The 13716-nt window shown below is 36.6% G+C and overlaps 2 protein-coding genes across 2 annotated transcripts; one reads left to right on the top strand and one right to left on the bottom strand.

Annotated features, from left to right (window-relative positions):
• Positions 1 to 3192: 3192 nt before the first annotated feature.
• LOC106637307 (ras-related and estrogen-regulated growth inhibitor) lies at positions 3193 to 11567 on the top strand. The gene is made up of 6 exons (XM_014350040.3): positions 3193 to 3388; positions 3917 to 4101; positions 8936 to 8992; positions 10467 to 10540; positions 11013 to 11279; positions 11379 to 11567. Exons 2-6 carry the CDS (start codon positions 4005 to 4007, stop codon positions 11532 to 11534), a joined length of 651 nt encoding a protein of 216 aa, XP_014205526.2. The 5' UTR covers positions 3193 to 3388; positions 3917 to 4004; the 3' UTR covers positions 11535 to 11567.
• Positions 10854 to 13199, bottom strand: TfIIEbeta (transcription factor IIEbeta). The gene is made up of 4 exons (XM_014350028.3): positions 13066 to 13199; positions 12454 to 12715; positions 12133 to 12342; positions 10854 to 12017 (listed from the first exon to the last, which is right to left on the bottom strand). The coding sequence occupies exons 1-4, from the start codon at positions 13125 to 13127 to the stop codon at positions 11694 to 11696; spliced, it is 858 nt and encodes a 285-aa protein (XP_014205514.1). The 5' UTR covers positions 13128 to 13199; the 3' UTR covers positions 10854 to 11693.
• Between the last annotated feature and the right edge of the window lie 517 nt (positions 13200 to 13716).

Here is a 13716-nt window from a genome sequence, read left to right as displayed (position 1 = left end):
CGATGTAATTATGTATCGTCACGTCCACGTGTTTATTTTGCAACAAATGTATTCCATACGTCAAAATTTTCTGTCCTGAGCTATAACCTTACACCACCACGTAAAATAACTACCCATCACCTATCGATTAAAAATCATGCGTCGTCGTGGTCGGTGCTGGCAAACCGGGAAGCCGAATAACATCTCCATCATCAGGACCTCATGGACATTGTAACATCAAGAATGAGCCCGACACTATTGATCACCGGAGTACTTCTTGCGATAGTGTATCGCGCGCGCATTGCGGCTGGCTCATCCTTGGAAAGCCATAATTATTGTCGCGGTGAGTTTAAGGCTTACATCATAAGTGCTCCCAATGTTTTGACTCTTGCAAGTCTTTACTTATTTTGGAGTAAACGATACGACGATTATACCACTGATTGAACGAGAGCACAATCGTATTGTGGCAACTTTGGTTAAGCGTTATTTCATAGTCATGTTTTCACTTGTCAATCACAAGCACTTACTGCTACTGGTAAATGGTGGTCAAAGTTCTTTTTTCTTTTTTTTTTTTTTTCCAACAGCTAGAATAATAAATTGAAAAAGTGGACATGAGTGCGTGTGACGACACGAAAAAAAAGTCGTACGTACGACAGAGAGACAACACTTGACGGATAACTTTCTCCACTTAAATTTTTTCGGTCCCACGCGCAGGTTGTAAATGTGTGCTCAACGGCGTCACGTGTCTCCTCGGATGGATCACCTACGTGAGAAAAGCATCGCTTGTCTTTTTCCTGCTCTCCGGAATCGTCCTCTACTACAATCCCGAGTCTCGAGAGCGTAAGAGCCCGTCGTCCTATTTTTTTTTTCTTTTTTTTTTTTTTTCATTCTAATGTACGTACTTTGATCCCAAAACCGGATCAGTCGCCAAGATAGCTTGCCACTATGCAATAGACCTCGTAGCCGTTGGTTTGAAAAGTATTGTCGGGAAAATCGACGGCACGGACGCCTTGGATGAAGATGAGGAGGAGCAAGATGAGACGTCAATCGTGAAAAAAGACATTGTCGACGAGTCCTTGGCCCCGAGGAAGCACAGCCTGAGCGTTAGTTTCTCCATCGACGAGAACGAAATCACAAGGTTCCCTTTGCATACACGTATCGACGCTCGGTTGTATTTCCGTCGAATCTCGACCTCCTTCGAGAGATACATACCTAGATTTTTCGAAAAGTCCCCCCCAAAAATGTACATATACTTATCGTAACGCTTGTTTGCTCCGTCAAAGTCAACGGCGTGAAATTCAACGACACACTTTGAGTAAAAGTGAAAAGTATCATCATCGCAAACGCAGGCAGTCCCGTTGCAGGACATATGATCGGTCGGAGGAGAAATCATTAGCCGAAAGTGTTGCGGGACGTTCAATGCCGCTGATGAAATTTGAAACTTTTGAGCGTCATGCCTTGGACGCATCTTCACCTGTATCAAGCCATGGTGACAATCGTTATTTCCCAGTGAGGTATAGGATACCACTCGAGGCGTTAAAAAAAAACCACACGATTCATTAAATTGGCCAATTATCGAAGAAATTTTGGTTCTCTTTCAGATGCCACGATCGAGCTACCAATAAAGAATACAAGGACGGCAAGGTTTGAATTCAAAAATAATTTAGAAGCTTCTGGAGTTGCTGATCGTTGAAAATTATTTTTTAAGAATACGAACGGACAGTCGTGGAGTATACCAAAAATCGAGATTCTCGGGTGGAACGAGCGTGAGTTCGACCGAGAGGCGGAAAATGTCATGAATGAATTTCCCTGTTATTCCAGTAAGTATATGAATAAAAGAGTTTTTTAAATTATGCAAAAATTAAAAAAAACTTTTTAAGTAATCCTGCCATTTTAGATGGTCCTTACATCTGTCAAAAAATAATTCCCTGTCTGACTCATCAAAAAGTTTATCTAAACCAACCTGCTGATTCGATTTGTACGAAAAATGGCCCTAGATTAAATTTTAAAGATACCAGGAGAAGACATCAAAAGGTTATTGATAATATTTTATCCCAGCACATCCACGATTTATGTGAATAATACATGAAAATACAAAATTACAGAATCCAATGTCTAAATCTGATTTGAACGAGAAATGTCCTGATAATGTAACTACTGGCACATCCAGCAACGTCGGAGAATATCCGGAGAAAGGTGAATACTTGATTGAAACCAAAATTCCAACACATTTTTAATGTCAATCACATCCAAATGATTCCAGATCCGAAGAAATCACTTTTCACGCGAGCTTGTGATTGGATCTTCCGCGGTTGTGCTCCAGATTGTAAAAATACTAAAAACAAAAGCTTAACGGAAACGATCAGAGAAAAATTGCCCCAATACTTCGAAAACCGATGAACCTTGTATGAGGACGCAGTTTTTAATTATCTTGTCGCAGTAACACAAATTCCCGTCACGACGACTGTGGCTCACGTGTAAAATATTGTGTATCTACTGACGATAACTCTTCATGTACCACGTGCTGCACGCATGATAACTGTAGATGACTCACTTACCAACGAAAAACCAAATCAATTATAAACGCAAAGTAATCCATCAAAAAAAATTTTTTTTTTAATCTTACCCCACCACATTCTTTTAACAAACACTTTTGTGAAAAACTACCTATCAGTTTTCGATTAAATAAAAGTACTTTGTATAACTCAGGAGCTTTCTTTATAGGCATCAAACCGATTCAAGAAAAGTTGCAGTTCAAGTACGACATTAAAAAGCTCAATTAATAAAAAAAAAAAAAACGAGCAATTAGAATTCCTTGTCGCAAACTATAAATGATCAACAATCTCAGCCATTCAAAAGAGTAAAAAAAAAACTCGCAATTCTTCGAAAAATCGGGAAAAAGCTCTCGTGCCACGCGTACACCACCAAAAGAGAGATGCTTCGCAAACGAGCGTCAAGAGATAGAAACATCGCAACCGATTGAAAAAAGACACGAACGGCGCAAGAGTAAGGCGAGACTACAGACAGACAGTCGGGCTTGAGCTCAGAAGCGCGCTGGACGAGCTCGGATCTGCGCCCCCCAAACGTGCCGAACCATACGATGGACCGGTTGAAGGATCCGTTCGATCGGCACGTAGGATCCTGACCGGTTGTAGTGTGCGAGTGTCAACGAGTGACTATAGTTTTTGACAATTTATCCGTGAGTGAGTGTGTGTGTGTGTGTGTGTGTGTGTGTCGAAGAGCTTGGGGTAGGTACATTGACCTGATAAAAAAAATCAAGCGGTGAAAGCATGCACCCCATGGCGCGCATAACTTTGGGACGGTCCTACAGTTGAGCGGCTCGATAGATAAATACACCAGGTCGACACGAGAGCTTTTCAAGGCATCTACTGCTGTCATATCCTAACTTGTAAGTTTTCGCAACCACATGTCATCCTTTTTTATTTTACTGACATATGGGCTATTGATGTTTAATATTTAACTCAGTGCTTGTAAATATATATACAAACTAGCATATCTGGACTACTCTCACGTGAGAGCTTGCAAGTACACTTTATCATCGGAAACTAACAAAAAATTGCACTGAAGCGTTAAGTCTCGATATTGATATTGTTTTATTTTCGTAACGCGCTTCTGTCACTCTCATCCTCCCTTGAAATGTTGTACATGTGTACTCCTTAGAGCAACTGCGAAACTGAGTAACGGGGTCAATGCTTTCCCGGCGCGCAAACGCCCGAAACGGTATCTCTCTCTCTCTCTCTCTCTCTCTGAGCACTGAAAAAAAAGAGAGAGAGAGAGAGAGGGAAACTTTGGTCCGCAAATAAAAGGCAAAAGTGTAAAACGGGAAGCGCGAACAATCTGTGTGAGCGAGTGTCAGCAAGGGGCGGAGGGGAAGGTGGTTTTTTTTCTGATTGTTTATCATCGTTTCTCTCGTCAGTGGATCGTGGACGATCGGGAGGGTTAACGATCCGGATGAGCAGGCAGCAGCAGCAGAAGTTTGGCGGCCTGATGTCCCGGTCATCGTCATGACGTCGAATGCGATCAGGGGCATACGCCGGAAAAAGAGCTCCCTCAGCGAGATCAAGGTGGCGGTGATCGGCGCCCCCGGCGTTGGCAAGAGCGGTGGGTTTTTGATTATCATTGTCACTCTAAATTTTTTTTTTTTTTCTTTTCACCTGTGTATAGACCTGCTTTTCTCCTTCTTTCGATCTCTTGCATTTGAAATCTTTTGCTTATATTGTACTTATATTAACAATAGCTTCCAGAATCCGTTAAATAATTTCATGTTTTACGACGTGATATGATTTTCATTTAATATAAATGGCATGTTAAAAAAAATTCTGGTTATTCAAGTTTATTTCAATTATACATTTTGATGAATTATATTTGATAGTCACTAAGGGTTGTGTTACTATATCGTGTCCATAAAATATACAGAGGTTCTAGTTCTTATCAATCGGATGAGAATAACAAGAAATTATTACATTTTTATGTGGGAAAATCAAAGTGAAAGTAAAGAATGGTTTTTCGATGAATTAGCTTAATTTGCACCTGCAGCTATGTAGGGTTTCTCATTTATTTACATGGACGAAACCTAAAATTATCGAAATGAAAGTGCGACAATATTCCTAAACTGCAGCATTGAAACCCATACCTATTTTCTTTCTTTCTTTTTTTTTTTTTTTTTTTTTTTTTATATATATAAAGACGCTGTACAGAGTGCAAAAATTTCTAAAATTTGTAATATAATATATGACTTTGTTAAAAAAAATTCAGTTTTGTCTGTAACTTATAAAAATGATTTTTCCATTTTTATGTTCAGAGAACAAAATTACCTTCCAAGTATCTGAGTAAGAACTCCACATAAAAAAGAAAATAAATAAAATACTAAAAATAATGGAAAAAACCCCGTTTAGCACTTAAAAAAAAGAAAATTTAATTCTACAAAAAAACTATAACTACTAAAATCGTATGAACGTATTTTATATTTTTCTCGTCAATGTTACACACGCTCCATGGCGCAAAAAAACGTATGAAAAATACTTAAAAAAAGAACTTTTTTTTGGCTGTTTTAACAAAAAAAAAAGGCTTTGATAATTCTTACGATATCATAAACTCTGATTTCACTTCATGCTATGAAAGATAAATAACATTACTTTTTCATCTTCATTTACCCCTTATTCTTCATTTCTGTACAGTAAAAAATGTACCTAATTAATCAATTGTTACAGCACTACCTCTATTTGGTTACAAAAACACCATATTGCATCGTAAAAGCGGATAATGTGAAAGAAAAATGCAGAAAAATTTAATCATACGAATACCATAGTGTAATACATAGTTTTCAAAGATTAGGAAATATTAATATCTCCTAAGCACTCTGCAAAAATACTCGGGATCACTTGCAATACAACCAATAGCCCGGGAAAGGAAATGTTTAACAAAAAACACTGTCTGACACGTGAACGCATCCAACGATCACATATAGTTACTTGTAACTGGTATACCAAAATATCGGCAGATTAGAAAAAAAAGAAAAAAAAAAAAAAGATACCCACTCATTTTCCGGAAGCTGAGAACCAGCAAAACACAGCCCAACTTTGCAGAAAGCGCATAAAATTCTCGCACATTATCACCGTGCGGGCAGCAAAAGGGTCCTCCCGCGAAGTAATAAAGCTGATTCCCGCGAAAGACAGACCAAGAGTAGAGTTAGCGAAAGGGGAGGGATAACGACGCAACGAGACGGAAGTTTACTCGCGCTCGTACGAACGTCCCTGGGAGCTTAGCCAGCCACACCACCTCGTTTGATATAAATTATATTACGTACATTTTCGGTCGGCGCACGTGCTCGAACTACCCCAACGTATATCTTTTTCAAAAATGACTCCGGCTTGGAATCCAGATGAGACTTTGTTGTCCGAACATGGGTTCCCGTAGCATGTGAGCTTGTTTTGGGACACCCATCGCATCGGCCGTGGATCACGTAATATGCTCCCGTCATGGATCGCACAGCTGAGTATACGCCAAGTCTGTTGCAGGCAATGTGCACCGCCGCAAGTCGAACGTACCGTCATTTGGTGCGCCTATACATCGAGCGGTTGACTCTTCGATTCGAAATAAAACCATGAGCAATGGATCCTGAAATACTCGCGTGGGCTCGCGATGCGTATCGTGAATTTTACAATTACCACCCGCGCCTTTTCGTTCCGAAAATCAATTTTGCCAAGGTGGGTGGGTGATGCGTTTTGGAGGACCCAAGAAGTATGGCTATGTGGTGTGTGCGTACAATGGGCCATACGAAAGGGTAGCTCATGGGTACGAGGTTCCCGAAAAACCATAATGCCTCCACTGTATAAAATTCTAACTCGATCGAGCAGAATTTTTCTTTCAACCAATTCTTTTTTTTTCTTTTTTTTTTTTTTCAAAAACAAGAATGTTTAAAAGAGAAAACATGAAACAAATATTTTCTGGTAGCATGAATAAACAATTTTCGTGGTCATCCTAAATAGGCACTTCTGGGCCAACCACGTAAACTGTCGTTCTAAATTGTAAAAGATCTTAAACAAGAGCGGGTGAATCGGTAAATGAAAATTTTTACGTCACAGGGAGTCAAAAAGCACCGTCCGCAATGTGCCAGTCAATCAGCGAGCTTTCCATTTTAAAGGCTCTGGCTCCATCCAAAAACCAAATACCAATACCTACCCGCACCACGCTATCATAAAATCCATCAAATCTTGAAAGCACGCGTCTATACATAGTACTGCAGTTATATAATTTACATAAAAAGAAAGAAGGAGAGGTATAAATCGGAGCGTCTATTTATAGGCAACACCTAATCCACGCGTTACACGGGGTTCGTTCAGATTGGCTGCATATGTATACGCACGTGGGTAAAAGCTCGCCGTCATAGAGAGCTTTTCGAAATTTTCTCGCTAAAACAAATATTAACAATAATAATAATAATAACAATAATAACAATAATACCGATGATGCGAACAAGCTGTAATTTTCACTCTTTTTTGGCACATTCCTCTTCCGACCATTGGCAGGCCGCTCGCGAGGCCTTTCTAAATTCCGGCTCACTAAATTGAGACATTAAATTAACGCCTCGCGCTGGCACGGCTCTCTTTTTCTCTCTTCGCTTGGATGTGTACTTTGCAGCCACTGACTAATGCTCGACGCGTTGATGGAGCTTTTTTCAAAGGTTCGGCTCGACTTTTGTTTTTGTTTCCACCGCCGTGCCCTCGTTGAGTTTTTACGATTACATTTTTCGTTTGCGTTACAAAATCTTTGGAACGAGGGGTGGTTAAGGGGAAGAACAGATAAAGCATTAAAACTCGTTCAAAAATAAATGGTGGCACGAATAACCGGGGCAGGCCAGCGGCACAATTTTCCTCTCTTGCGATGGCTATAGTTGATGTATTTTGAGCGGAGCCCGCCATAAAGCTATGGTGATAAGGCGATCTATTTTCGGCTGGTGCTTCGCTTCTGGATCGTTTCTCTGTTCCAAAGGTCCGTCTCTATTTTTTCTTCGGGATCCCATTTACATCCGATAAACATTCGAACGGATGAAATGTTTTTTCGACAGTCGTTTGGCTGGCGATTAAAAATTTTTTATGCGCGATAAATTTTCTCGCGACATACCGCGATCTCGTAAAATTTGCAACGTTTGTTTGTGTGTGTGTTTTTTTTCCCTCCTTTTCTTTTCATCTACACGAGCGTTTTGTGAAAATATTTTGAAACCATTCATTTGCTTTTTGTTCATAAGAAAAAGGTGTCGGTGATTGGGAGGAATTAAATTTTTTTCGACAATTTCCTAGTTATTCTTTCCACAAGAGAAAATGAGGATTCCTGTCCAACGATTAGAAGCATATTGCAAATGGCCCCTGATGAATATTTTTTGCAAAAAGTATTGGTTCTATTGAAAATTTTGAAGATACTTATACGAAAATAAAAGAATTTTTTTCACCACTTATTTTAGAACGCATGTATTTTTTACTCCTGAAGGCTTTTTTTTAACAATTTTTTTTTTTTTTATTTTGAAAGTAATTGTTAAAAATAATTGGTAGCTCTTCATCCAAAATATTTACAACATTTTTTTACTTCTACCCCAGAAAACAAAGCAAGTCACCTTAAGCTCATTTTAGGTCTCGACTCTTGAAAGAGCTTCATTCATCGACCACCACAAGCCATTAAATGTCACACGCCCCTCTTCTTACGACTTTTTAAAAAAGGCATGCTTGTACAACCATTCATGTGTATAAAAAATTACGGCAAAAAATTTTAAAAAAATGTGCGATGTAGAAAACTTTTTTTTTTTGTCTTTTTTACTTTATACGAATGGTTATTTTTTTTATGATCTACAACTTTTGCAAACGTCACTTAATCATATATAGTTTAAATTTCTTATGCAGTAAAACATTTTTAAAAATTTTTTATATACATTTAGCTTAATAAATAGAAAATGTGGTACAAGGAAATACATTTTAATGAGATCTACATTATTTTCTAGGACACAGAGTAAAATGTCAATTTGTGATATTATGAAAAAAACAGGTTTTTAATCGAAGCTTTGTTATAAAATGACTGAAAAATTTTTTATAACCTGATTACCAGTAAGAAATCAATCAACAACCATTTTTACCAAGTTACTATTAACATGACAATTTTTAAATCCTATACAATACTATAAGATGTTTCGATAATTTTAGAAAATTAGAAATAAAATCTCTTTCCCACGTAACAATTTACAGCATCAAATTTTCGAAACGGAACATAAATATGTAATAGAACCACAAGTAATTATGTAATATAATCAACAAAAATAAGGTGAAATTAATTAATTATTTAAAAAAAATTTTGTTTCTGCTTAATAGAGCAATCCATGTACAATAACTGTCTGAAAATCACGTCAACTCCAAATAATATGTAACCAATGCTCCAAAATTTGTTTCAGCCTTAACGGTCAGATTTTTAACGAGACGATACATCGGCGAATACGATCATCAGTCAGGTAAAAAATATCCTTTTATCATAATCCATAACACCATATATATATTTTATATGTCTTGTTGGAATATCTTGATTTTTAATAAGGAAGAATTTCTATTTTTAATCGATAATAATATACTGTATAAAAAGTTATTTTTATTATTTTAATGCTATTTTCTGTAATAAGCTACCCTAGCACGTTAAAATTTTATTACACTATCATACTTAAAAAAAAAAAAAATGAATCAGTTTTTTCTTTACTGCTGCGATACAACATTTTCTATAAAAAATCGAGGCATTAATTTTTTTTACAAAAAAACCTTTGTTATCAAGTAGTTAATGTGACAAATCCAACAAAAACATTCTTGTTAGACGTCCCTTAAAACATGAAGTTTTCATCTTAATAATTTTGGGCACCATTATTAAATTTTTATTTTTAACACATGTTCAGGAAATAATTTAGTCGATATGCAACGTATACCCCGTCATTTTAAGTTTCTGAACAACTGTTTGTGCCAAAAACAAAAATTAATGTTCTGTAATTTATAGTAATTTTTAAATATCTAAAGAAGTAAAGTTTTTTTGTGTTTTTTGCACATTCAACAGAAAACATTTCAGCCACACAATTTTTTAACAAGAAATTCGCAAGGTTACGAATATCTTATTTAAAATTTCGAAAACGTCTAACGCAAGAACTTGTGATCCAAAGTATTTATTTTACTACTTAAAAAAAGTATACAACAGAAAAAGGTTGTATTTCTGTATCTAAAAATTTCTCCAAGAAAAAGGACCCCAAATTTCTTTTCCTTTAATATTAATAAAGACATAGTTATTGACCTATCAACTTAGAACCAAATAATTTAAAATACTTGGACTCTCCCAGTAATTAATTTAAAAAAATGTTTAAAAAATACGCAATTCACACGGGATAAAGCGGTCGTACTTAAAATAATTATTTCGTCCCAAAATCTGAATAAAATCAGCATGAAGAAATTTAATTTTGATTACACCTGTTGTTTATGGAATGCATATGTTACTTTCCCAAATTCCGCGTCCAAAAATCCGTCCATTCCCCCAAAAACATATCATAAGTAGTCAAGGTTCCACTGCACACGCATCGTTTCAACACTGTGCAATCGAGTTGATGGTGACGATCAAGGTAGCCGCCAAAGAGTCCGAGACAAGAGCAAGGAACGCGACTGCTGCACTTGCTTTGAAAAATTGCCAAAGAAACGTCTAATCCATACACCAAAGCTCTTCTTCCCCTCGGCTCTTACTCGCGAGCTCTAAATTCGTTTCGAAGACGGACGATTTGACATTAAGACGCCTCGAGCGTCGAGAGAACGCGGCCACTCCATCATCTCTCTCCCTGTCATTCCTTGTATACGTGCATTTTTTGTATTTTTTATTTGCCAATTAATAATTTCACTTTCACACGTACAAATGATTATTTTGAAACTTTTTGACGATATTCCATTTGGTTTTGTATGTTGCAGAGAACAAGTACAAGCACGAGGTACTCGTAGACGGAGAGCCGATACTATTCGAGATTCTGGACACGTGTCCCAAGGTAAATTTTTCGTACTTTATTTATTTTTCAAATTTACTCCAAGCACCTTATACAATTTTTAATAAAAAAATTTTCTCATTTTCTTTTTCCCCACGCATCAAGGAACGAAAGGGTGACTATACTTTGAGTCATAAATTGTTATTTTGACCGTTTAGTTGACGAGGTTCAACATTCGTTGTCCTCGCAGTTTATTGCAATAATGGCTTGAAAGTTAATAATTGAATGTTATTGAAATTTCATCAAACTGACATGTTATTATTTACGTTTAAAAAACATTTCAACAAAAATTTCCATTAGAATACTAGATTTATTATTAAAATTTAAGGCATTATGTTATTTAATACAATTATCGTAGTAAACAATTAATAATCTCACAATAAAAGTAAAATACGTTTGGTATTTACATAAAATTCGAATGTGGAAAAAATGTCCATGAAAACTAGTAATCGAGCGACTTTTCTTAAAAAATTAGAGTGTCGACGAGCTACCGTCTATAGAAACACTGCAATGGGCTGACGGATTGCTGTTGGTCTACTCGATTACGGAACGAAGCTCCTTCAAGTTCATAAGGAAAGTGAAACAGGCATTGGCAGTCGCTGATCCGGAAGGTTCGATGCTTCTCGCACTTGTTGGCAATAAAGTCGACATGATTCATTTACGACAGATCAATACAGAGGAGGGCGAAATTTTGGCCAAAGAAATGGATTGCTGGTTCTGCGAGATTTCGGCTGCCGAGCAGGCATGTATTGTACAAGCTTTGAATGATTATCCTGCTGTGTCCCGCCAAGTTTTAACAAAAATTTCGATCCAACGAGAATAATTTGAAACATATTTTTAGATCGACCAAGTCGGAGACTCTTTTCACGAGCTGTGTCGCGAGGTTTTAGCAGCGAAGCGCAGAAACAAGCAGTCGTTACTAGATAGAATGCTCGGCGGCAAATCGACGAAGGTTTATTCCAGAGGGAAAAGCGACTCTGCATTGCCAAAGGACTAATTTCTACATTTGCGCGTTTATTAAGATTGTTTTTCTAGAAAAAAGTAAAGTTAAAAACAGACAAAGAAAAAAGCTTCGCGTATCACTTAATGAACGTTAGTTCAATTTTTTTTTTTATACACGCATATGTAAACAACGCAACCCTGATGGACAAACTGTCTACTTGTTCTCGTCGTACGTCTCCAGAACATCAGCCAAGTGCTCGTTGTCCCTCGGTTTTTTGAATTGTTTCCTTTTGCTGCTATTCGGCTTTTTTCTCTTGATAGCCGCGACCTTTTTCAGTCCGTGGTCCTGCATCGATCGGATGCCTTGTTTCTCCAGATGCTCCTCGATTTTGGCGTCGTCCATGGCTTCCACAGTCACTGCACGCCAAAGCTTCTGGAATTCCTCGTCGACGGGAAAGTGAGCGGTTTTGTCATTGTAGAAGACTATTTTCTTTTTGTCCTGTGATCGCGTAATGTAAAGAAGCTCGTTCTGAAGATTCTAAAAGTTTTCATCTATGTATATACGTTTATATTTGTATGAAGGAAAAAAGGAATTGTAAAATATATATTTGACAATGCGAAATGAATATCGAGTGGGTATTATTATTCCTTACCTTTAAATGTTTTTCAGAATGTGGAAGGCTTTCCTGGATATCTTCTAACAAGATACCACCCATTCCTCTGAGATCGTGTTGTTTTAATAATCTCAAAAGTGACTTTTTATCTTTCAATTTGTACTTTGATTTAAAACTGTATTTTCCATCTGGTGTCACTTCAATTTTAGGATTTTGTGTCAGAGATTCTCCTTGAAGCCACTGTTTTGCCTGTTTCAAATTACAATATAAATTTTTCAAGAATACCATAAAAAAATGTATTTTCATTAAAATAAATGCTCATAATATACATGTGTTATTTATGGATAAGTTTGTACTCACCCTTACTCCAACGTCAAGTTGATTTGTTTCGTCAAGAATTTCTTCGAGTGTCAACGGGTGATCCTCACCTTCTTGATACCTCGCCTTCATGTGCTGCACAATTTTTGTCAATATACTAAATCTAACTTGGGAACTACCACTAGATGTTTTGTATGAATACATATCAAGTTTTGGACCAGATGACACAGACGATGGCTTGGACTTCTTTTTCTGATCATTTTGAACAGTTTCCTTTTCTGGCTCTTTTTTTTTCTTCTCAATGCTGTAAGGAGTTATTATGTCATCAAATATGTAATCTATTGTAAAATAAAGAAGCACAAAGAATTTTTTAACCAAAAGATAAAATCAGCAGAAAGTAAATTGTGTCAGTATTGATACACTGCACCTTTCAACACTAATGTATCGTATACATCGTCTAATTACTTGTAGGAAACAAAAGACCAGCTTAAACTTTACTAGCAACAACAATGTGGAGCCAAATTTTAGTTTTTAGTTTAAAGGTCAAGGTGAGTCTTGATTTATGAATAACAAATTAAACAACGATTTTAGTTCGGCACTTGAGATTTTGTAGGTTAGTCGAGTGAATATCGTAAAAATTGAGCAAAAACTTACCTCGGAGTCGCAGCAGCTCTTTTCATAAAAGCCTCGCGTTCCCTAAGCAGTGCCGGATCCATAATTGCTTTTTTAAGAACAATGAAAAAGTTGCTTAAAACGAATTACAAACAACGTCTGTCACAACCAGCTGCTCTTTCGATGACGATAATATATTTATATATGCACTTGACGTCTTCTGCTCTGCCAAGCCTGACCTGAGATTTGCTCTCTCTTGATGACTTGAAGGCGGGAAATTTCATTCAATTCAAATAATTCGTTTTGGAGTCGATTGACTTTTTTTTTTTTTTTTCATAAATCTAATGTACAGAAAGCACACGTTTTTAACTGAAAATTATGCAAAATTTTACAATACAATTGACTTTTTAATAATAATAACAGTAATTTTTAATTTTGTAACGAGAAAAAAACAATGAAAATTTTCTCTTTAACTTTAAACTCTAGAATACAGCTAGTTTTTTGCTGGAAAAACATCAGTTGTGCTCTAGAATAAATATTAATGAAAGTATACATTGAAATTAAAAAAAAACAGAATGCAATATTATGAGAAAAAAAAGTAATAAAGAACTTCCTTTCGATGTGACTCATACTCATTGGTAATTTAAAAAAGTAAATAAATTCACACGCGTAGATTGTGTGTCATTACTAACT

Source organism: Copidosoma floridanum, unplaced genomic scaffold (genome assembly GCF_036245765.1).
Source record: "Copidosoma floridanum isolate Cflo_tuat_1 unplaced genomic scaffold, Cflo_Japanese_pri ptg000020l, whole genome shotgun sequence".
NCBI classification, from domain to species: domain Eukaryota; kingdom Metazoa; phylum Arthropoda; class Insecta; order Hymenoptera; family Encyrtidae; genus Copidosoma; species Copidosoma floridanum.
This window is presented reverse-complemented; position numbering and strand designations above follow the sequence as displayed.